The following is a 24777-nucleotide window of genomic DNA, read 5'->3' as shown; positions in this document are numbered from 1 at the left end:
ACAATAAAAATCTAACAGTAGTTTTTACAAAAGAAAACATGTTTGTTGATTATTTTAACAAATTTAGCTGATTTCTCTGATTACGTAAGTGCACTGAGCTAAAGGATCACCAGGTCCATGTTTCCAGGTAACAGTTAGAAGTTCGAGGTACGACAGAGGGACCCGTCAGTGCTTCCTGTTTAGCAAGTGTCATTATAATTCACACAAATTAAACAAAAATAAAACATACAGAAATCTGTCTGTAGATTTAAACCTTAGAGAGGATTTTTTTCCTTCAAATTTCTATTTTATATTATTTTATTGAAAATTCTATCTTTACTTTAGTTACTCTCGATTGCATTTTCTTTTCATTGTAGTGAAATCTTTCTATCTTAGGTCACAGACATTCATATTTTTATTTCACACTGTGTATGGTCATGTACATGAGAAATAAAATTTTAATTAGAATTTGAACAAATTAACTTTAAGAAAATTTAATTCCTAATTCAGAGGCTGTAATTTAAGTTATAACATAACATTTTCCTTCAAATAAAAATGGTTATTTGACACAGCCTGATGATGATGATGATGATGATGATAAAACTCTTACCTCTGTAACCTGATCTTATGGTTGCCGTAGCAACAGACATCGCTTTGTTGTGGTCATCCATCATTTATGAAGAAGGTTTCACTTCCTGAGCAGAAGTCTGGATACGGTGTGTGTTTGAGAGGTCTGGTGTGTGAGTAAGTGTGTGTGTGTGTGTGTGTGTGTAGAGATGGAGGATTGTGTGCGTATGGTGTGTGAAATTCTGGGTGTACATGCGGGTGATGAGGTGAGCGCAGAGAAGATTTCTGAACTCTATCAGAGGGTCTTCCACATCAGCATTGAGCTTCAAGATGCGCAGAGAGCCGTCACTCAGGTGTGTGTGTGTGTATCTGTGTGTGTGTGTGTGTGTGAGAAAGAGAGAGAGAGAAAGAAAACCTCAGGGGTTTCATTCAGGCTCACACAGGCATAGTGTGTGTGTGTGTGTGTGTGTGTGTGATCATGTAGGTCAGTGCACAGAACGGCGGGTTGCCATGTTCAGGCCGCTGGATCCTGCATGTCCTTCTAGAGATGGAGAAAGAACGAGAGAAGCGGGAAAAGGTACAGATTCCCTTTTCAGTAACTAACGAAGTCTGTACAAACACATCCCAAATATGGTCTATTTACACTGATGTATTTTAATAAATTTATTATTAGTTGCTAAAAAGAAATTTACTTTATTGCTTTAAACTTTTATTTCTAGCAAGGTGTAAAATTATTAGTCAATAGAGGATGGGTTTGGTATAAAATTAATTAACAGGTAAGGTTTTCTGATTCTGTATCAATCTTATAAATGTGTAATTAAACAAAATTAATAATTTATTAAAGGGTCACGTCGTTAACCCCCCCCCCCCCCCCACCGCACCCTCTTTATTCTCTCTCTCTCTCTGAACTCCAGCTTTACCTCTGGCACTGACACTGGAGACTCCTTCCACTAGTGTTAACTTGTGTCTGTAAATACACCGTTGCTATGGAAACGATAACGTATCAGGGCGAGCGCAATAAAATAAACCTGCGCTGCTGTCAAAGCTGCTGTTCTAGAGAATTAATCACCACCTTCTGACCAGCGTGTTGTACTGCATGTGCGCTTCCACTGCAGGGCCGAGGGTCTGATTTGGGTCGTAGTTCCTGTTCCTGAGTCTCTGTACAGGAACCTGTGGCCCGAGTTATGGTTTCAACACAAATACATTTCAAAAATCAGTTTCTGTTGTCTGGAAAAATGAAATTCCTGTAATGAAAAGTTTCTGTGAATGTTTCTAATAAAGTGTCCTTATTGTTAACGACTCTTTCTATTAAACACTCACAGTCACTGTAACGTCGTATAAACCATCATTAAACGCGTTTCCTCTGTAGTTGTACTGGGAGCTGCAGATGTTGAAGTCGCACCACAGCAGCGTTCCTGATGGATCAAACACACCACCGCTGTACAACGACTTCAGCCATAAACACACCCGAGTGAGTCAGAGACACACACACACACACACACCACCATGATACACACAGTGTGAAGTGTAACACATAAAGTGTGTGTAAATGTTAAAATAAACGTTTCTCTGATTATTTTCATTTATGTGTGTGTGAGATAAACTACATTGGCCATAGATTACTGAAACATTACATCATAGCTTTACGCCACGCCCACAAAACTCCATAAAAGGCAACGCTCATAGACCAAACGGCCTAACTATAGTGATATTGTTTTTCCATAGGAGTTACTCTCTGATTACTGTAAATTCCTAACTGGATCAGTGTGTGTGCATGTGTGTGTGTGTGTGTGTGTGTGTGTGTGTTTCTTAGAAGCAAGACCCAAAGCCATGTGGTTTGTTGAGTATGCTGAGAAGGGCTAGAAGACTTCATGTGAGGTCTAAAAGACACACACACACACACACACACACACATAAACACACACTCACACACATAAACACACACCCACACACACACACACACACAAATTCCTGGTACTGAGTCTCATTACACTCTCTGTCCTCAGGCTGGATGTGGACAGTGTATGGAGTGTCCTGTCGTCTCTGTCCCCCAGTCACATGACCTCCAGACGTCTGGGTTTGATAAATCCATCTAAATCAGATGTCCTGCTCCTGCTTCAATATAAATATGACATCATCAGAGAGCAACTTTACAGAGAGATGCTGCAGGAGGAACACGGTGAGAGTTGTTCATCACTAACCTCCATCCTGCAAACACACTACAAAGACACAAAGACACAAACACCCCCATTATTTAAATATAAAGAAACATGAGTAAGATCAGTGTGTTATTCACGATACAGACATATTATGTTTGGTACCAATTTTATTTGATTTTTTAAAATAAATATAATAATAATTTTCTTATAATAAACAACACTGACATTACACGTTATAGCACAAAAATGAAATTCTGTAAAAATATGATATTTATATCAATATTAAATCAATATTTATTTATTTATATTTTGTATGTCAGACAAAGAAACATTCATTATCAATATAACTAAATTAGTGTTATCACACATCGCTGGCGGTTAATGAGTTTGTAGACAAAATTAAAAGGTTAAATCTAATAATAATCTGATCTTTAATGTAATCAGTGATATTATTATTATTATTATTATTATTATTATTATTATTTGAGGTTGAAGCCCACGTCCATGTCTGTGTGTCTCTCTGTACAGCAGAACTCTCTGTCTAACTTATTAATACAAAGAAATCCCATTCTGTAAGGTTGAGTATCTTACGCCTTGTTTACACTAAGTTGTCCTTCTTTGGTGCTCAGACAAATACACTCCCTGTTCGGTAATCGGAGAGTGAATCACAGATGAGAAATGGAAAAAGTAGATCAAAGGATAAAGATGAAGTTTTGTCCTAAAACCACTCCAGCGTGTTAAAATTCACTTATACCACTTCAGCGCTGTTATTTCAGCCAAAGTGAAAATATGAACTAATCCCAGTCAAAATATTCACTTTATCTTTTCTAATTAATATCTATTGGTGCAGGTGTGTGTTTACATTGAGACAGTAGCGCATTAGTAGATTATTTTACAGTAGATTATTAAATCCCACACATAACTGTTCATAACATCACTTTTACTCCACATTTAGATTCACTGATGGTGCAGATTAAACTTCAGACAGAGATCTAAGGACTGCAGGAGACTCAGTAAAGTCTAGACGGACAGTTAATTTTAGACACGCCCACAGTTTGACGCGTGAGCAGTACGCTGTCAAAACGTGCGGTTTATAGTCTGGCACAAAACTGCAGTAATACATGAATTTTATGTAAAAGGGCAAAAAGTGTCAATATAAGTTTAAACAGTGTGTGTTAGTGTTATGGGTAAAACCCAAGTGATTACAGTGTGTGTGTGTGTGTGTGTGTGTGTACACAGGTGCTGGATGGTGGGAGTCGATGGACCCCTGGGAGCAGACAGACTGTGTGTGTGACGTTGAACAGAGAGCAGAAGAGGCCTTTAGACTAAACGACGTGCTGCGTGTGTGTGAGCTGCCCGGCGTCCTGCACTGCTACAGGTAGAGCTGCTGGTATAGACAACTGATCAACACCTTCTGACCAACCAGAGGTCAGAACTCAGCTCAATCAGTGTGGTGTAGAATAGGTTAACAAAATGCTCTTACATCAGAAGGATATCAAATAGTGTGTGTGTGTGTGTGTGTGTGTGTGTAAGAGATGTGGAGTAGTTAGTAATCAATATGAATGTACTGTAAGAGGTGTGAAGGTGTAATAAATGCACTGTGCGGTGGTTGTAGCGCTAATGCGGAGGTGCGGTTACATTCCTGTCCTGATGAGGCGAGGACGAGAGAGCAGGCGTGGACGTCCTCGTCCCGGAGACACAGCTGGACATCCGCCATCGCCGTCTCTGAGCTAAGGTCTCATTGTGAGGAGGAGACACAGGCCCTCACCCAGCTGCTCGACAGGTCTCTCACACACACACACACACACACACACACACACACACACCAGACGCTACGGCCTTCATCCTCAACAAACTCTCTGAACACTGAACACGTGACACACCGTGTGTTTGTTACTGATTTAGCGCAGCCTTTGATTAGCTTAGCGCGCTGTGTGAAGGAAAAAAGTGTAAGAAATGCTGCTGTGTACACTTCACTAGTGTGTGTGTGTGTGTGTGTTTGTTTAATGCAGAGTGGAGCGACTCATCCGGACTGAGATTTATCTGAGTGTGTGTGTTTCTGTGAGGAGAGCCGAGAGAGAAACACACTCACACACGGCACTGCTGAGCTCCAGACAGCACTGGGACAACTGGTAACTCTGTGTGTGTGTGTGTGTGTGTGTGTGTGTGTGTGGTGGTTGTGTGTGTGTGTGTAAGGTGAGAGTAAAGTTTAAAGCGCTGTGTTTCAGGCCGTGTACGAGACGTTTGTGTGTTGAGGACTTGGTGAAGTTCTGGCTGCAGGAGAAACGCAATCCAGATACACAACTCGGAACCGAGTCCAGAACATCATGCTGTGTACGACAGGTCCAGACTCAAAACACCAAAACACACACACACACACAGTGTCTCTGACTGTTCATATGAGTGGATGTTATAACAAGGGATTTTAAAGTGAGGCTAAAATATATCTGTCGCCCTCTAGTGGGTGACTTCAGTACAAGCTTTTCTGTTAAACTAAATACCATTTTATGTTACATCACTTTAAATTATTTTAGAAACAGTGTTATCTGAGTTATTGTGTGATTGGTTAAAGGGGCGTGGTTAATTAGGTGATTGACAGGTTTGGACATGACGGTCAAGCCTCATGAAGACAGACACATTAGCATTAGCTTATTCAGTGCTTCTGTTGCACATGAGACGATGCTGTGGAACGCGCTGTGCTAACGTTGGCTAATACCGACATTTCACGCTTTCTAATTAATAGTTAATGACCTGTTTTGGGGTCGAATCCCAAATAGTGTTAAATAGAACTATTGCACTATGTAGGGTGTACACTCCCTTGTTCCACACTCCAAGTAGTGCCCCTGATCAGGAGCTAGAGAGGGATTTGGGATTCAGCCTTGTGTTAAAAGCTACTTAGCTTTGTAGCTAAGCGTTAGCCATGAACTGAACGACACGGACGGTTCAGAGGCGATTCAGATGGACTTAGACATGATTAGTGCAGAGACGGCGTTTAAGACGACATAATGTTATCAGATCTGCTTTTACCATCCAGAAGTGGGCGGGGCAGACAGACATTGTGATGTCACATGCAGGTCAGAGACAATGAAAAACAGCTCGGACAAGTAACGCTTTAATAATGATTAGTGTGTGAGTGTGGAACCGCGAGGTCCGAACAGATATACAATCATGTCTGAGCACACACACTCTGCTGCAGTGTGTATGTGTGTGTGTGTGTGTGTGGTTTATTACCCAACAGGCCGTGCTACAGTGTGTGGTCCTGTGTCAGGAGCAGGAGAGAAGAATGCTGGTGGAGATCTTACACAGTGTCTCACAGGAAGAACTGCAGGAGCAGAGACACACACTAACACCTGACTACAGTAAGACACACACGCACACACACACACACACACACTCTAGAGTCAGACAGTAATCTATTGACAGACTGACAGACAGGTAAATCTACAGACAGACAGACAGGTAGATCCACAGACAGACAGACAGACAGACAGACAGACAGACAGGTCTCTGCATTAAATGCAGCTTAAACATTAGATTTATTTAATATCATGTTTATTGATGTAGTTTTAAATGTGCTTTCTTTTATTCTGTTCACTGTGGAAAAAACACACAGAGACAAACTTGTTTGAGATGGTTAGGGCTGAGTAGTGTGTGTGTGTGTGTGTGTGTGTGTGTGCGCGCAGAGGCTGCAGGGACGACAGATGCGGCTCTGAGACGAGGGTGTGTGTCCATCCTGAGGAAGATGAAATCGTCTCTCCAGTGCAGCTCCACACACTCGCCTGTCTCGTGGGCCGACTGCGCTGTTCATCTCCTCACTCAGCTCACACACACACACGACCAGGAAGTGCAGACTGTAGTACACACACTTCCAGTCATGGTATATATATGTGTGTATATCTGTGTGTTTACTGTACCGCGTCTGAGTGTGTAACGTATCGTGTGTGTGTGTGTGTGTGTGTGTGTGTGTGTGCTGTACCTCCTCCTGCAGGATGCTGCTGCTCTTCTGGTCCTGCTAAACAAATATGAACTCGAGCTGCGTTCTCCAAAACTACACAACCTACACAACTTACTGAACACACACATTGACACCTCTCTAACCGTACGTCTCTCTCTCTCTCACACACACACACCTTGACAGTCATAATATTATAATTGCAATAAACACAGTGTCACAGTGAAATTAAAGATTGTGTGTGTGTGTGTTAGAGTGCATAAATGCAGTGAATGCAGTGTTTGTGAGGACGAAGAATAAACCGTGTCTTCTTCTCTCAGGACGGCGAGTGGGCGGAGCAGAGACAGAGCTCTCCATCAGCTAGTGAGGAACAGGAAGTCTGCACCGGTAGGTGATTCATTTCCAAAAGCTGCACTTCCATGTGTGAGTTTATTCCCTTTATTCCACAGTAAGTGCATTTTATCATCAGCACACTGTACACGCCCCTGTGCATACACTGTTACTACGGTAACCATTATGTATCAGAGGGAACGCATTAATACAACGTGCACTACAGTCGGACCTGCTGTTATAGAGAATTAGACCAATAGAGAGACCAATCAGAACGCAGCATTAAATATCATCTTCACCACTCACCTGAAGAACACATTCAGTGTTTATTATTAGATTAAAAGCTTTATTTTTACTCTCAGTGGTAATGAGTTAATCTGATTTATTAATTGTTTATTATTTATTCATTAATTATTTATTGTTAATGAGGTTGTTTTGATCTTCAGCAGTGATCAAAGGGGAAAAAGATCTAGCCATGTGTTGACAAAAACATTATAAAAAGTTTTTCCCAATAAAGCTTTTAAATCATTTAATAATTAAAAAGCTAAGAATTTAAATGAAATGTGTATTTATTCAGTAATTTAAATAAAGTTTAGTACTGGGTGTTGTATTTCTGTGTGTGTGTATTTTCAGTGTTGATAAAAAAATGTTTCACAATTCCGTTTATCATTTTTGCTTTGAATAAAGAAAAAAATCAATTAACAGCTGATTTTATTTAATTAGTAAAAGTTTGTATCTGAGTTCAATGGTTTTGTGTAAATCTTTGAAAGTTTAAGAATTCTTTGAAAGATTTATTTTCCTGGACATCAGTTTCCAGAAACTATAACTAAACCTGAACTAAAACAGTGTGTGTGTGTGTGTGTGTGTGTGTGTAGGCTGCGGTGTTGTTCTCGTCCCTGAGGACGCTCCGTATTTAGAAATCCTTGGCGTCGGACAGCGGAGAGAGAAGGAGGAGGAGAGGCGAGAAGAGGAGGAGAGGAGAGAAGGAAAAGAGGGAGAAGAGGATGAGAGGAGAGGTGGAAGTGATAGAGAAGAAGAGAGGAAGAGAGAAGAAAAAGAGGGAGAGGAAGAGAGGAAAAAAGCAGACAGAAGAGAAGGAGGAGCGGAAGAGGAGGAAATAGAAAGAACGGCGGCAGAAGAGGAGGAGAGGAACGAGGGAGAGGAAGAGAGGAAGAGAGAAAGAAGGGACGAAGAAGAGGAGAGAAATGTGGATGCAATAGAAAAACAGGGATCGCTGATCGCACTGGCCTGGAGCAAACCAGTGAACAGCGATACACAGGTACACACACACACACACACACAATGATGCTGCACAGTTACTCACATGGACCTTTGTAGTTTTCTCACCTCTGAAGGCTGAGAGTTCCGGTCTCTCCCTCGAGTCCACTGAGCATGACTGATATGTGTGTGTGTGTGTGAGAGAGAGAGAGAGAGAGAGACTTGTGCTAACACACTCCAATCAGAAGCTTCACTAACATTAACATGAGCAGAAGAACGAGACCCTTTTCTGTAACTTGGAAAAACTTTGGGTTTAAAACTGTAAAAAAAAAAAACAAAAAGAGAGAGAGAGAAAACACTTAAAAAAAAAAAAAAAAGGTTAAAAGTTAGAAAGTTCTCAATCCGTGGAAGGGGGACATTTTAGCGCATAACAGGTGAAATTGAGAACCTCGTAGCAAATGGCTACGTTTTATATCGTGTCAAAAGATTAATAGATTTAGTTCAGCTTGATGCTGAGATAAGCGTCACACTGATTAGATCGATTGCTTCTGTCTGAGGTGTCCTGCGGCCCAGGACCGCCTACCTTATCAGCATACAGCGACAGAAATAAATGTGGAAACGCAGAAATAAATATATGTAAAAATGTGGAAAATCTAAAATAGATAAATGAAGAAATGTGACAACAAAAATAAATAGATGAAAAAATGTGGAAATTTTGAAATAAATAAATCTTGAAATATGTTCATAAACAAAAGTAAGAATACATTTATCAATTTTCCAGAGTATATTGTATTTATGTATAATTATGTCATGTTTAGTCCTCCATACTTATGAACGTGTGACTTGTTAAACATGTATAATGTTTTTGTTGTTGTTTGTTACAGGAAGTGACCTCAGCTGTACCTGAAGCGCAGACGACAGAAGAGACATCTGCAGACTCGCACACTCCGGATCACATACACTTGGCTTTATCGCTGAGCGAACACACACCGAGAGCACCGAGACACACACTCGTCGAGTCTCTACAGGAACCGGACACATCCAGCACGGTCCTGCCTTCTCTCCTCCCCTTCACATCATTAGCACTTAGCACTAACTAGTGTTAAACTGGAGAAGTGGGTGGAGTTTGTCAGGGAGGGGCATGTGACCCACATGATGCTGGTGCTAACAGTTTTAGAAAAATTATAAACAATTCACGAGTATCTGATTTGATCCAGTCACGGCGCAGCATGAGCCGACGCTTCCCAGCGCTCTTTTAATCACAGACATAAAAACGCAAAGATGACAGATCTGTGATCGGACAGAGTCATGAGTGTATTTGCCGGTCTGATCTGTGATTGGACGAGTCTGTGGGTACTTACTGAAAGTCATGAGGGCTGACGATCTGTGATCAGACGACGTCATGCATGTTTAGTGATCTGTGATTGGATGATGTTGTGCACAGTTGAGCTGTGATTGGATGAACTCACCAGATTCTACTGGTCTGATCTAAGAATAGATTAATTTCACACAGTTACTAATTATGATCGCATTCACTTTATTTTTAAAATGCCTACAAAACACTTACCTTTTAAAAAAAAAAAAAAAAAAAACCAATTAATTAATTTGACCAATAAATGATCTGGACTGTTTTTTTTTTTTTTTTAGCTCCGCCCACACACCTCACCTGCCAGGCTCAACCCAGGAACACTCAATTATCACACCCCGGCTTTATAACTACTCCTCTGGTTTATTTGACATTAATTTTAGTTACAACTTTAATTTTTAACACTTTTATATTTCTCTGTAAAGGAATTGTATAGAACACACCTGAAGGTTGAATGTAATTTTTTACTTTTTGGGGTCTTAACATGTTCAAAATCTCATTAAAATCAGCACACAGGTGGGAATCTGCTGCCATTAGGACACCTGAGCGGACTGTTTTTCCCTGCGCAGGAGATTTTGCTGTATGGCTCAAACACACGTGCACAAATTCTGTACATGTAAAACATTTAGATCTGATGGAGCTGAACGACTTTTACTTTGCAGGTCTTGGGCTCAACTCAACATGAGGTCAGATATTTTGGGTTGTTTGCAAACCGCACACAGTGGATTTTGATAAACTTCTAACCGGTCGTCACCAAACCGGCCCATGTGATCTCAAGACATGCAAAAGACGATGCGAAATCACGAAGGGAGTTTAGATATCTCAAATGGTTCAGTCGTGACGAGACCTTAAACCTGTAGTGAAAAGTGTCTAATAACTCCCTTAGTTATATATAATTACATAGTGATATAATATATTACATCATATATTTCCCTTTTAAATGGATGCGTACACCATCCATGGAGCGATAGCGCAGGTGCTTGGGCCCGATCAGCGTTATTTACTATATTTTAACATTTTTATTTTAATTACAGCTTTAATTTCTCTCTTGACATATTTAATATTTCAATGAAGAGGACTCGTGCAGAACACACATGAAGGTTGAATGTTATTTTTAATCTTCCTTCAGGACGCTCAGAACGAGTGCAGCAGCGATAAGCACGGAGCGACATCAGCAGGTCTGGAGACACACACACCGGACGCAGTGTGTGAGGGAGTGTGTGAGGAACAGCAGCTCCAGAGAGACGCCACCATGCGCAGCCTCGTCGACATCCAGAGAAGAGCAGAGCAGCGCTGGCAGCGAGACAGAGACCGACAAATCCTCAGAGTAAACACACACACACACACACACTGCAGACTAGGAGAAAGAACCAGTTTAAGTTCAGCATAATGCTTCCATCCCCATGCTTCAGCACCTCGCACCTGATTATGTGACCTGCTGGTAAACTGGACATGCCTGAATCACAGCAGCGGGGTGGGGTCAAATACTTATGTGGTCAAATACTTATGTGGTCAAATACTTGTGTATGTGTGAGGAAAGCTCCTGAGAGAAGATCAACCCATTTATCTCTGTCTGTAGGTTCAGGAGCGATTGTCAATCATCCAGAACAGGAAGTCAGATGAGGACCTGCTGGGGCCGAGACGCCAGGACACGTTCAGACACCTGACAAACACGCTGCAGCAGGTACAAACACACATACGCGCGCACACACACACACACTCACTCACTCACTATGATAAAGGACAATGTGTGTGTTGTGTGTTGTAGGAGGACGAGCAGCAGCAGAAGATGTTGGTCAGAGAGAAACTGCAGGAGCTGTGGAGAGAACGCTCTTACATTCTACAGTCCAGGAGAGAGAGGTAACTCACACACACACACACACACACACACACACACTCCCACAAACACACTAAGGATTAAATTCTTTTGTTTCTGCAGGAACACGACTGAGTTTAAGGAACTCCTCACACCTACAGCTCAGCCTGTAGCCAGCACAGATGATGTGCTCAACACACCTGCACACACACACCAACACACATGAACACAATTCTCACACACAAACACACGTAACACTCTCTGGCAGTCTGTAAGAGTGATGTCACAGCATGGACACGTGAACGTTTCGGGCTCCTCGACTCCAGGCTGAGGAACCGCGCGAGGGTCATCACTGCTTTTACTCTACATGCAGTTCGACTTCCAGACACCAGAGGGCACTAAACATTACAAACCGCAGCATCTCATCTTAAAAACGGTCTAAAACAGTGATTTATTACACAAAACACAACGTGAGATCACAGGGAAATCTGGACAAAGAGGCGTGACTAAGTACTTTTCAGTGGACAAGGGGTGTGTACATTTGTTTTGTGGGCTTGGTTTTCAATATTTGACAGCAGGCTTTGTGTGTGTGTGTGTTCATAATGTTACAAAAGTCACCGATCGCACCTTTAAAGCTAGTGAGCACATGTGGGGGGGAAAAAGTCTTTTATTTAAACAGTACAGGACAGACGAGTGTGTCTTACACACATAAATGTTTTATTGAACGTTTTTATTGAGCAATGTCCTTGTTTCCATTCTGACACTGTTTTAAAAGTGTGTGTGTGTGTGTGTGTGTGTGTGTGATTATAACTTAAATCCTATACACACTTGCTTGTTCAAGTTTAAATATTCAGTGATGTGTACATTATATAAAAGTCTACAATGGTCATGTCGCTGGTAATGAATTAAAAACAACTCATTCATTCTGTGTTTATCTTTTTCTTTTTTTTTGTTATTCGTTTGTTTCTCGTTTGTGTAAGATGGAGGTTCTAGTTAAAAGCATTCCAGACGCAGTTGATGTGTTCAAGTGACTCGTGTGTGTGTGTGTGTGTGTGTGTGTGTGTGTGTATACATTCAGCGCTTTACAGGACGGAGGGATGAGAGGACACGAGATGAGACGAGACACCACAGACTTGCCATCTCCATGGAAACGCAGCACAGCATTCATATCATTCTTTTGCACATCACTTAATGTAGGAGCTGGAGTGTGTGTGCGTGTGTGTACAGACTTTTTACACCAATCTCCAGCTGAAGTGTAAATCATAGGAAAGTCAAGATGAAAACTCTTAATAATAGTTACTGTATGAATGTCTTTCAAAGTGTGTATCTATGTTTGTAGTGTTTCCATCATTCCTAAACGAGCACGCCCCCCCCGGCACACACACACGCAATTCTTTTATTTCGTTTTTTTGCAAACATTTAAAGCTAGATTTAAGTTTTAACGTTAAAGAGCACTGAACATCCTCCGTGTCGCGAGACGTGAAGCAGCGGCGTATCTTACACGCGGAATACTAATGTGAGCGGGGCGGAAGGGGGCGGAGCTTCCAGTGGGTCATTTAAAACTGCATTTAAACAACATATTAACAATCTGCAACAACGTCTGCCCCCTGACGTGTGTGTGTGTGTGTGTGTGTGTGTGTGTGTGTGTGTGTGTATGAGAGAGAGAGAAAGATGGCAGGTCTGGGTTCGAGAACAGGAGTCGAAAGTATTGTTCAAGGTGCGATACACTGACTGAGGCTCGTGTCTGTGTCTGTCTGTGTGTGTGTGTGGAACGTTACTGGTGGGCGCACTGCACCCCTGGCCCGTGAGGACCGCCCTCCTCATCCGAACTGTCGTTATAGGCCTCGCGGCGCTGACCTCCAGACGGCCCCTGACTCACGTCAAACTCCTGCAGGTCCACTTCCTCCGTTTCCGCTGTGATGACGGCGTCCTCCTCACGTGATGGTAACAGATACTCCAGCTCCTGCAAACAAACAAACACACACACACACACAGCATGTTCGTAACTACTATACACATGGCTTTATATAAAGGTAGCGTGTTTAATTGCGAGAGTATGATGTAATGGGTTACCGTGAGTTTCTCGGTACTGAGCCAGCCGTTATCCGGGAACCGAACATCAAACTTGATGTAGAGATCTCCTTTCTCAAACGGGTTCCTGTACTGCGGCATTCCCTCTCCACGCACCACCCTCACCGCACCTACAGCATCAACAACACGTCGTCAAACACAGCATCAACCGGACACACGCACAGCATCAACCAGCGAAAATCCTCATACAGGACACGCCCATTTACAGATCTTGCGCCACTCATATCACATACATACAGGACACGCCCACATACACACCTGGCTCGATGACCTTTCCAGCAGGGTATTTGATGAGGAGGTGTCGCCCATCGAGATGTGTGAGAGTCAGTTGGAAGCCGCACAGCGCCTCCACTAGGCCGATCGTCTGGTTCATGTGCAGGTCACTACCATCCCTGCGGAACTCCTACACACACACACACACACACACACACACACACACACACACACACACACACGTGTGTAAAGGAAGCAGAACTACTTTTATGCCATTTCAAGTATGTGTGTGAGTGTCAGACCTCGTGGTCCTTCTCCTGCAGCACCAGTATGATATCTCCAGGCTCGGTGTTAGGGGCTTGATCCGCCTCCCCGCTGAAGGTGATCTTCTGCCCGTGTCTCATTCCCTTGTCCACGTGGACCTCCAGCGTCTTCACCTCCTTACACACCTTACGGCCCTCACACTGCTTGCACCGGTCTCTCTCGCTGATCACCTCACCTGTTCACAACACACACACACACACCCACACAGTGTGATTGGTCAGAAGGCGTTTATCAATTCTCTGTAACAGCAGTGCAGATCATGGTGTGTGTGTGTGTGTGGTGTGTGCTGATGATCCTCCTCGACGATGTTCCTCACCTTCGCCATTACAGTCGTTACACACCGTCTGCATCTGCTGGACCATCCCCGGAGCCAGCTGTCTGATCATGATCCTCATCCCTCGGCCTCTGCAGGCCGTACACTTCTGCACCGCGCCCGTCTTCCCACCCTGACTGAAAACACACACGCGCACACACGCACCATTACTCCTTCATTCTGCATCACAGACCGCTTAAATAGTTAGTCTTAAATTCCTTTATTTATGCCCTCCCTTCCTTCCTTCCTCACCCGTTGCAGGCGCTGCACAGGACGTTCTTGCTCAGCTGGAGTTTGGTGGTTTTGCCGTTGTAAAGATCTTCTAAAGACACCCTGGAACACAAAAATAAAGACATCAGTAGTCACAGTTTGGTAGTTAAAATAAAACTCCAGTCTAATGAGTGCGTGTCGAAGGGAGTCTCTCTCACACACACACACACACTCACTTGAGCGGATGCACCATGTCCTCTCCCCTCCGGCGTCCCCCGTTGCGGTTCCTGCTGCTCTGACCGCCCATGAACCCAAACAGACCTCCGCCGAAGATGTGTGAGAAGATGTCCTCCATCCCGGCTCCCCCTCCCCCGCCCTCACGCAGGCCCTGCTCTCCATACCGGTCATACAATTCCTTCTTCTCAGGGTTGGTCAACACCTCGTAGGCAAAGCTGATCTCCTTAAACTGTCACACACACACACACACAGAGCATCATCTTCGGACTTCACCATCACTCTCAGGCTGGTAAATGAAGTTCTGCGTGATGCCAGGACGTCTCTTACCTTGTCCCCTGCATTAGGATTCTTATCAGGGTGATACTCTTTCGCCAGTTTGCGATACGCCTGTAATAAAGTTATGACACGCATTAACGTCTTGAACAGGATTTAAACCTCATCCCACATTTTCATCACTGTTATAATTTAAAACACAGACTTTATCGCCCCGTCAGTTGCCATAACTCAGAAAATCCCCCAAAATTTGGTAATTCACAGATGGAAGCCTCCACTCGAGGTGTTTGACGTAACCACACCTGATATGACATCAGATGATTTTTAACGTCACTGTCGATTTCATCCCAAGTTTACTGAATTGAAACAGGAACGTGTTTACGAAGTTGTATCAAAAAGTTAGATCTGTTTACAAGCTCTGTTTTTCCGCCGTACGTCCTCCCTCAGACGCCGTAAAACCTGGCAGTAGACTTCGTTATTGACGGTCCGGCCCCTCGGGACGAATTCTCGTTCCACAATTCCGCAAATGTCAAAAAACATGATGAGCATTCACTCGGTCGAGCTGTAGACCTGCCTCGTCATTTTTTGGCGTGGAGATGAGCTCTTCCACTGTGAGGACCGTTGCTTCGTCTCTGGGCCGTACCCGTACACCCAAGCCTGGACTGTTCCGTATGACACACAGACAACGGCAGCAATGTTGTGGATCGTTCTCCGATGATCATCATGCACAAGTTGCTGTATCGTTTCAACATTTTTGGAGATTGATCTTGTCGAAGGTCCAGTCACACAGCTCCTGATGTACACAGAACAAAGTCTTTTGGCACACTGACTTATGAAGGTCGGTGCTCCCTGTGACAGATCTCCCCTGCATTTGATCGAGTTCCGTTCCAAGAGCTTGCCCTCAAGTCCAACAAATACCTGTCTATACACAGTATATTACAGTGCAGTGTTCATTAGATTCGATGGTGAACGATTGTTAAAAGAACGAGTGATGTCTTTTCACCTTGCTCCATTCTCTCAATTACTTTTCACTTTTGTCTCCGTCGTTATTGATTAGCACTCCTCAGTAGTACCAGCTTTATTGCCGCTGCTCTTACGCTTGTGTACATCCTGGGCGTGTACTGCACTACAATGTACGCACGTGATCTAACTTCCACGATTGAACATGCGCTAACGCAGGCTCGTTATTTAAAAAAAAAAAAAAAAAATTCACTTGAATGTTCGTATGAAGGGGACTTACTGTAAATGAGATCAGACTGCTTAGGGGCGGAGCTAAAGATTACCTCAGGTTGTGTGTCAAATTATACACACATACATACACACAAACACACATTTCAATCTTTTCAACCATCACACGAAATCACACAAGCAGCCTGCTATATTAGCTAATGATGATAACATGAAGGTAATGGGGGCGTGTCCAAATTTGCATAATCATGCATATTCATATACATGAAAAAATTAAATAGATGTGTATTCGCTTCTTTCCCCTGATATAAATTTTTATAAATTTATTTTAATTGCTTAAAAGACTTTAGGAGGTACAGAGAAATATTATAAATGTCTTATTTTAAATCACATTCGCATTAAATCAGCACAGTTATATAATAAACAATAAAAACAGACAAGTCTTAAATCGCTAATTTACCTCGAATCAGCATCAATCATGATTAAAACATAACAATTCTACTATTTTACTCTGTATAATTCGAATAATAAACATAATAAATATAATGAAAATGATTTATTTCGGGACTTGGCTAGTCAGGGATGCTAGCGCACGCGCATCTTTTGTCACGATAACGTTACACAGCTTTCTGTCATAAAATCCCTCAGAGACGATAAAACTACACACATCACGCTATTATCTCATCTTTATGAATAAAACGATGGAGGCCAGGTGCGGATTTAACGCCACACACACGCCCCGGTGGATGCTAACGCTAGCGCTGAGAGCTAGCTCGGCTCCCCGGCCCACAGCGCCTCTCTCCCGGGGAAAAGCTCAAGAAACACGCGCTACCTTTTTCAGCTCGTTCTCGGTAGCCGAAGGAGAAACTCCGAGGATGTCATAGAGCCTGGTGTCCGCTACATTCGCCATGTCTCCGAACCGCACCGAGGAGACGACCGCCGAGCCCAACCGAACCGAACCAGACTGAGGAGAAGGACTACGGGCCGAGGAGGAAGAAATGCCGGCTGCGCTGTTTTTATTATTTTCTTCCCCAACCACATTCAGAAAGACCCCGCCCCCTGGCTGTGATTGGCTAGTCGGGCGTATGCGAAAGTCTGCTTGCTGATTGGACGGTTCAGAAGATGAGTTCAGTAACCATAGCAACCAGGAGACACAACGATAATAATAATAATGCCTCTTCCTCTCTCTCTCTCTCATATATATACGTTATATATATATATAACGTATAGCAATAAATTAAATATTTATTCCACATTTTCTTTTCCTGAAGTGTGTATACATTTTTTTGGCTGACTCATATATAAACATGCACACACACACACACACACACATTTAAACTGTACATAACTCTTTCAATGATATCTTTCATATGAGTTTCATACTTTGGAGGACTAGTAACCAGTCTCTGTCTCTGTGGGGTCTTCCACCCCAAACTCATCAAACCGGAAGCATAGCATTGTCCAAGATGTCTTGGTATGCTGAAACATTAAGATCCCCTTTACTGGGGATCAGGGTCTTGACACCTGAATTCAATCATTTGAATAACAAAAAGTTATTTGATTTTGGGTAAACATTGGTTAAGTGGAATACACTTTTGTCATTCAGTTTTTTCACAAGACACCTTTATGAAACGCTTTAAATCTCCTTTACAATGTTTAACTGTAGAAACTCCACAACTCACCGATGAATGTACAGGTGAGGATGCACAGGATCCACATTAAGCTTCCTACTTTACACCACTGTATTCACCCTGCTATTTATAATCTGTGACGGGCGCTGGTGGCGCAGTGGAAGGTTTAAGCCTGGATAAAATGAGAGGGTTGAGTCAGGAAGGGCATTTAGCAGAAAACCCATGCCATGTTATGTGCGGAACGGATGGTCCGCTGTGACGATCCCACGACAGGAGCAGCTGAAAGACCGACAACCCTTCTATTTATAATTTGTTATCTCATTTCTTTGCTTTATCCATGATTAATTCATGAGTGATGTTATATTTCAATGTGCTGCATCAGGGACACTTTAGTTATTTTTTATATTTTATATTAAATGTTTAAACAGCTAGACGGTGCCGCAGCTGAAAACCCAGATTTATATTAACACACTATCTCATTATATGAACACTATCTCATTATCCTGTGTCAATCTACAGCTTGTTTAATTTATCATAAGTAAATAAGATATAAGTATCATGAATAATAGGTTTTTCCGATATGTAAAAAATATTTAAAATTCATATTAGGATTCAGTTATTTGTCACACGTCCTTTACTGCACAGGGAAACTATTTCCTTCACATATCCCAGTTAGGAAGTCAGGTGAAGAGGGGGCCATTTCAACAGCACACTGTCATTATCACTGGAAAAAAAAAGTAAACCATTAAACTTACTTACTTTTTACACATCTCATTAAAATTTGAGATCATTTGAGGGAGAATTGGTCAATTTTGTCAGATTATGAAATGATGGCGATTTTTGTTTTGGGACACTCTGTAGTATCTCATGGCCACGCCTTATATTATTTTGTTCCCTTGTAGTAATACGTCATGGTCACAGAATGTTTTCCATCAATGATTCCAGAGAGACTCTATTAAACTCTAAATAAAATAAATGAAAAAGAAACAGGTGTAACAGCTGAGATGCCACATGTGTGTGTGTGTGTGTGTGTTATTATCGTGGTATTTGTTATTGCTTTATGAGAAGTTGGTGTTAAATATTTGTCTGAGAAGAGACGTATATTTCATTTATTTGTAGGTTTTAAAGAATGAGACAATTAACCAGGACCTGAGCATGAATATTACACTGTGTGTACAGACAGTATGTAAGATATACAGTGTGCAATCTACAACCTGTCTCTGTGTTACTGTCTCTATCACTGCTGGATATCTAAAATTTCCTTTGGGATCAATAAAGTATCTGTCTCTCTATGTCCATATCTATAAAAATAACAAAGTGCTGTCCTTAATCACGATCACAATCTCATGGCTCTGCTTCAGCATCACTCACTTTCTCATTGTCTATACAGCTTTATCCCGTACACAGGGACGCGGGAGTCCTGGAGCCTATCCCAGGAGACTTGGGGCACGAGGCGGAAAACACCCTGGACAGGATGCCAATTCATCACAGGGCACACACATACACATGCACACATACTGTACATACACACACTATGAGCCTAATATGAATGTCTTTGGACTGTGGGAGAAAACACACCAAGCATGTAAACTACACACACACAGACCCAAGGCGGAAATCGAACCCTCGACCCTGGAGTTGCCCATGCCAGTGCTAACCACTACACCACCATTACATCACATTGTTGATTATTTTCCCTAGACACTGGAATACGTGTTCTAGTCATAACTATGGATTTTTTAAACTAATATTGCAAGCTCAATTTAATTCAATTTAACAATTGTTATTGTCGCAAAGCAGCATTACACAATAAAAAAATTATTTAAGTTTTATTAGATGTGAATGTAAATCCTGAACTGTCAAGCGACTGCAGTCACGAGTCCTCAGAGAACAGCTGTCTGCATCAGGTGAGGACAGAACCGTCTTCATGGAAAAGTGGAACCGTCCCCAGTCACCACATGCATCCCAGCTCCACTCTGTGTGTGAGTGTGTGTGTGTGTACACGGCCCCTTAACTCTTTCCTGTAGAACAGTAACTCCTAACACACTCCTTTCATGATGCTGACTAGAGATTTATTTAGACCAGTTTCCACCTCTAGATGTCCTGCTGTGACCTATTTACTATAAACCCTCCCTCCCTAAAACAGCAGATCTGGCAACCAGGAGTGGATTTAAACTCTTCCCCATTCAGCATGGAATTAAAATCACTGCAGTTAACAAACCCAGGTTTTATTAATGAAAGAGAATTATTATTATTCTATGTATTTATTTATGCATACTGTATATATTGACCCCGTGCAGTGGCTGGGCTGGAGGTCTGCGCATGCGCGGGGTTGAGGAGTGTCCTTGAATAATGCCATGGAGTTCCTGGTGCTTTGAGGGTTCTCGTGCTGTTTGCTGTTGCTTTATTCCTCGTCTGAAGGTAAATGATCCCGTAGTGATGACGTCATGGTGTGAGAGGTGAGAGTGACCCCCTGGGGTCCAATCGGACCTAAAGTTCATCAGACTGCGTTTAACGCACTTCATTACCTGCGCGTTTCATCTGTAAAAAGGAGATCAAAGACTCTCTCTCTCTCACCACACACACACACACACTGCGACATTGTAACAGTGTGTGAGTGTAAAGCCCGCGCGCGCCCCTGCTCCCGCCTGCGCGCTCCCGTTACCGCGTCCGCCATTTTAACCCGAATAAACATGTCTAAAGCGCGTCTCCTGCTCTCCTGATCCCGGACCTCCTCTCTCTCTCTCTCTCTCTCTGTGCGTGCGTGCGTGCGCGCGTGCAGGTGAGGAGCAGCAGGGTGCGGTGTGTTGCAGCAGGACACAGACCGCGCGCGCGGCTCCCGAATTCTGCTTATTATTAGAGTTTATTATAGGAGCGCGTGAGTGACGCGGGACATCCGGGCTGCGGGAGCGGACACACACACACACACGCACACACACACCGCCGGGGCATCAGAGGTGAGTCCGGGGGGCATGGGGTGAAACCATGGGCTCGGGGTCATTGTTGTTGTTATTATTATTATTATTATTATTATTATTATTGTGGTTGTTGTTATTGTTATTAAACGTACAGGGGGGCACGCGCCGCGGGTTTGGGGATAAACATGACGCACTCCGCACACACTAACGCGTCTATATAGATAACACACACACACACACACACACACACACGTGTGGGCCGAACAGTACCAGTCCTACTGACTGCTGTGTTTATCAGGATGTATCAGATTAAAGACTGAAGGTTTCTCACTGATAGAGAGCACAGTGTTTCTACCTGATCAATAACATCTACATGCTCTGATTTTCTGTGTGTGTGTGTGTGTGTGTGTGTGGCATTTTGAACAATAGACATGTCACAAAAACCTGCTTTACAGAATTAGAACCAGAATCAGGTTTTATTCACCGAGTGCCGTATCCTGACACACACACACACACACACACACACACAAACACAGAGACACACAAACACAGAGACAGGGAATTTAATTCCAGCTGTTTACGGCTCTCAAAACACTGTAGATATTAAAAGCTGTACATTTGTTATAGACAAGACAAAACTATACACAGTAAGTAATCAGGGTTACTGATCGGAAGGTCGGGGGTTCGAACCCCAGCACCGCCAGCCTTCCACTGTTGAGTCCTTAAGCAAGACTCTGAACCCTACCTGCTTGCTGCTTCCCCAGTGTTCTAACTGGGATATGCACAAAATAACAACTTCACTGTGCTGTAAAGTGCATGTTCCAAAGAACTAAATCTCAACATTTAATCACTGTGCAGAAGAAAAATTGCAGTGTGTAACAGATGTACATAAAGTGAGTGTGCAAGTAACCGAAGTGTGCATGATGTATAATAAGCAGGGGCAGTGGTGACTTAAACAATTAAGACTGTGGGTTACTGATCGGAAGGTCGGGGGTTCGAGCCCCAGCACCGCCCAATTGCCACTGTTAATGACAGTATCTAAGGTACAGGGTAATGGTGGCTCAGTTGGTGGGTTACTGATCAGAAGGTCAAGGGTTCAAGACCCAGCACCACCACCTCACACAAGCGGAAGAAGCGGATAATGCTGTGCATGTTCAATGAAAGTTAGATCACATGTCTGGCGTACGGTGTCAGATGCGTCCAAGTGCAGTACAAGTCCAGGGTGTCCTGGAGCAAGCGTAGAATCGGCAGCGATAAGAATCAGCAGAAACAATAGAGACAAAAGTGGAATAATTGAGAGAATGGAGCGAGCTAAAAAGACATCACACGTTCTTTTAACCTGAATTGTTCAACCATCAGCACGATTCTAAAGAACACTGTACTGTAATATACTGTGTATAGCCAGGTGTGTTAGTGTCCTGGTACCTAGACAATGTCTGTTGGACTTACGAAGGAGCTCTTAGAATAGAATTTGTGCACATGTAGGGGAATTACTGTACTGTGATTGGATGAGAGGCGTTATTCCACGAGTGCTGATAACAGACAGTAACAGCACTGTGAGGTGTAACTCCGTGTATGAGTGGGCGTGTCCCAGGTGTTGTCCAGTGGTTAAAGACACTAACTGTGTGTCTCAGCGTGGGTGAGAGTAGGTCTGTACGGTCCGCAGTACTGAGGAGAGAGCAGCTGTCTGACTAAACCCACATTCACACCCAGTCACAGAAGCACTTTCAGTAAGAACACACGTCTGATAACGTTATGGCGTCTTAAACAACACGCCGTCTCTGCACTCATCACTTCTAAGTCCTTCTGAATCGCCTCGGAACCGTCCGTGTCGTTCTGCTCACAGCTAACGCTTAGCTACAAAGCTAACTAGCTTCTAACACAAGGCTGAATCTCAAATCCCTCTCTAACCCCTGATCAAGGGCACTACTTGGAGTGTGGAACAAGGGAGTATAGACATACATGTACATATAGTGCACTGGCTTTTTTTATTGAACACTATTTGGGATTCGACCCCAGAACCCTGAAGCTAACGGAGCTGATATTTTAAAGTGTAATAAGTGTAAATATACAGTAGACCTGGTGAGTTTCTCAGGACTGTCCACCACCTCCATGGTTTATTCTCATCACCTTCTCACTACAGAGTATCACTAAGAGTTTAACACCACTCTCACCTCCTGGTAATTACACTACTGTAACTGTCACTCACCAGTGCCACCTGTAGTGATTAGTTAGTTCCACCAGGCGCGGAAGGATATGTGTGGGCGGAGCTAAGTAACTGTTTAAATAAAGAAACAAATCATAATCTGTTGATAATAAGTGCTGTTTGTGTATAAAAGTGATATTACACTCCAGGTCGTGCTGTTGTACTGAAAATAGTCATTATGTGTCTTTTCTTTTAACACCTTTCCACTGCATGTACACTATTTGTCTGCACACACACACACACACACACACACTGCTTACATCTTAAGAGATAGTAAGCGGGATATCTTTTTGTAAATATGCTGCTTTTGAACTTCTGAACAAATAAGAGCTACATTTCAATGTGCTCGTGGCCATAAAGTACAATGTAATATCTAACCCGGTCTGTTCTAATCCCATCATCCATGTTTGTGGAAATGTTGTATAATATCACACTTGAGGTTGTGATGTTGTACTGAATATCAGCACGGCTGTTAAATCTTCAGTACTCGGGCATAAAGTCTGTTTCTGATTTCAGATATATACAGTATTGCTTTTCCTTTCGTCAGGAACTTTATACATGCTCTATTTGTTGTTGGGAGAATGTTGATTTAAGGTCACACACACAAAATCTCAGCCTGTTTAAACTTTGCATATCAACCTTTGAAACTTTGACCATCTGGCAGGTCTCCTCCAACTCGCTCCTGAACCCTGGTTAAACTATAACTGGTCATTTTTGCTTCGTGATCCCACAGAACGGACCAGACTTTCTCCTGTGTGTTATTTCTGATGCTGGTGAGACCTAGACTGGGCAAAAAAGAAACGTTCTATTGGTTGTCTTGTGTATACCCATGACATTCATGCTCCTAATTAATGTGGTTCTTACGACGTTATTGTCCATAACAATCAGGGAATGACTATTACATCACTGATCGAAGAGAGAGACCTGGTTCTGGTTTGTCGCGTGTTAAGGTCTGTGATGTCACTTATAACCTGCTGATGTTCTTTTCGATCAGGAGTAAAGCTCGAGATAGACAAACCCCAGTTACACTGAGATGACTGTAACAAGACGCTGCACTAATAAGAATAAATACAGCTAGACGGTCCGGCATCTCGGACATTGTTAGATCTTCTTGGAGGATGCAAACACACAACCAGTGACCTTTCTGATCCCAACTGCTCCGAGTCTTTACTCTCACACTTTCTGCCTGCATGTTGTGCTCTGGGATGAGAACAGAACAGGTTTATTGTTTCACTGCTTCCTTTCAATCAGCCAGCTATCATACAAAACTACATGTCGTACGTTTACACATGTCGTTCCTGAGCTGCCAGTGATCCAGACTCCCTCTGCCCTCCGGACCTGTCTGACCCATCCTGGTGCCCCGCTTCTGGCTGAAGATCTCGTCACATGGATGCCCCGTGTGTCTCTCTGGGATGCGTCTGGTGTCTGGGGATGATTCTCTCTACCTACCTGTTTCTCTGAGGACTTGACTGTTCAATAGTTGATACAAGTCTGGGTCTTCAATAACTACCTGGACTCCATATTAACATCAATTAACATCAGCTATTATAGCTGAACTGCCTCCCACCCTACACACTGTATAAATGCAGATCATTTACTGCTCTCTGTTTCACCCAGATGAGGATGGGTTCCCTGTTGAGTCTGGTTCCTCTCAAGGTTTCTTCCTATTACCATCTCAGGGAGTTTTTCCTTGCCACTGTCGCCCTCGGCTTGTTCACCAGGGACAAACTGACCATTTTGATTTATACACATTCACATTCCATACAAACTTAAATAATTCTTTTGA

General features: G+C 42.9%; 3 protein-coding genes across 4 annotated transcripts in view; 2 read left to right on the top strand and 1 right to left on the bottom strand.

The window, feature by feature from the left end:
* The first annotated feature begins 755 nt into the window (after positions 1–755).
* Positions 756–11798, top strand: LOC128527666 (uncharacterized). Its single transcript, XM_053500128.1, has 18 exons — positions 756–899; positions 1031–1123; positions 1916–1986; positions 2553–2725; positions 3945–4083; positions 4321–4488; positions 4718–4837; positions 4934–5039; positions 5944–6064; positions 6389–6582; positions 6694–6804; positions 6978–7044; positions 7863–8266; positions 9090–9254; positions 10701–10898; positions 11151–11255; positions 11340–11431; positions 11511–11798. The coding sequence occupies exons 1-18, from the start codon at positions 756–758 to the stop codon at positions 11611–11613; spliced, it is 2574 nt and encodes an 857-aa protein (XP_053356103.1). The 3' UTR covers positions 11614–11798.
* Positions 11799–12036: 238 nt separating this feature from the next.
* Positions 12037–17257, bottom strand: dnaja2b (DnaJ heat shock protein family (Hsp40) member A2b). The gene is made up of 9 exons (XM_053500814.1): positions 17069–17257; positions 15103–15162; positions 14775–15004; positions 14581–14661; positions 14332–14465; positions 13994–14190; positions 13737–13881; positions 13461–13588; positions 12037–13350 (listed from the first exon to the last, which is right to left on the bottom strand). Exons 1-9 carry the CDS (start codon positions 17144–17146, stop codon positions 13162–13164), a joined length of 1242 nt encoding a protein of 413 aa, XP_053356789.1. The 5' UTR covers positions 17147–17257; the 3' UTR covers positions 12037–13161.
* Positions 17258–20212: 2955 nt separating this feature from the next.
* The window catches only part of ppp6r2b (protein phosphatase 6, regulatory subunit 2b), a 22521-nt gene continuing 17956 nt past the window's right edge, over positions 20213–24777 (top strand). Inside the window, exon 1 of one of the 2 annotated variants that reach the window (XM_053500623.1) lies at positions 20213–20288. The gene's annotated coding sequence lies outside the window, so the exon portion shown is untranslated. Of the gene's footprint in view, positions 20327–24777 lie in introns of both variants that reach the window. The other variant, XM_053500622.1, reaches the window with a different exon arrangement.

Source organism: Clarias gariepinus, chromosome 7 (genome assembly GCF_024256425.1).
Source record: "Clarias gariepinus isolate MV-2021 ecotype Netherlands chromosome 7, CGAR_prim_01v2, whole genome shotgun sequence".
In the NCBI taxonomy this organism is placed as follows: Eukaryota; Metazoa; Chordata; class Actinopteri; order Siluriformes; family Clariidae; genus Clarias; species Clarias gariepinus.
This window is presented reverse-complemented; position numbering and strand designations above follow the sequence as displayed.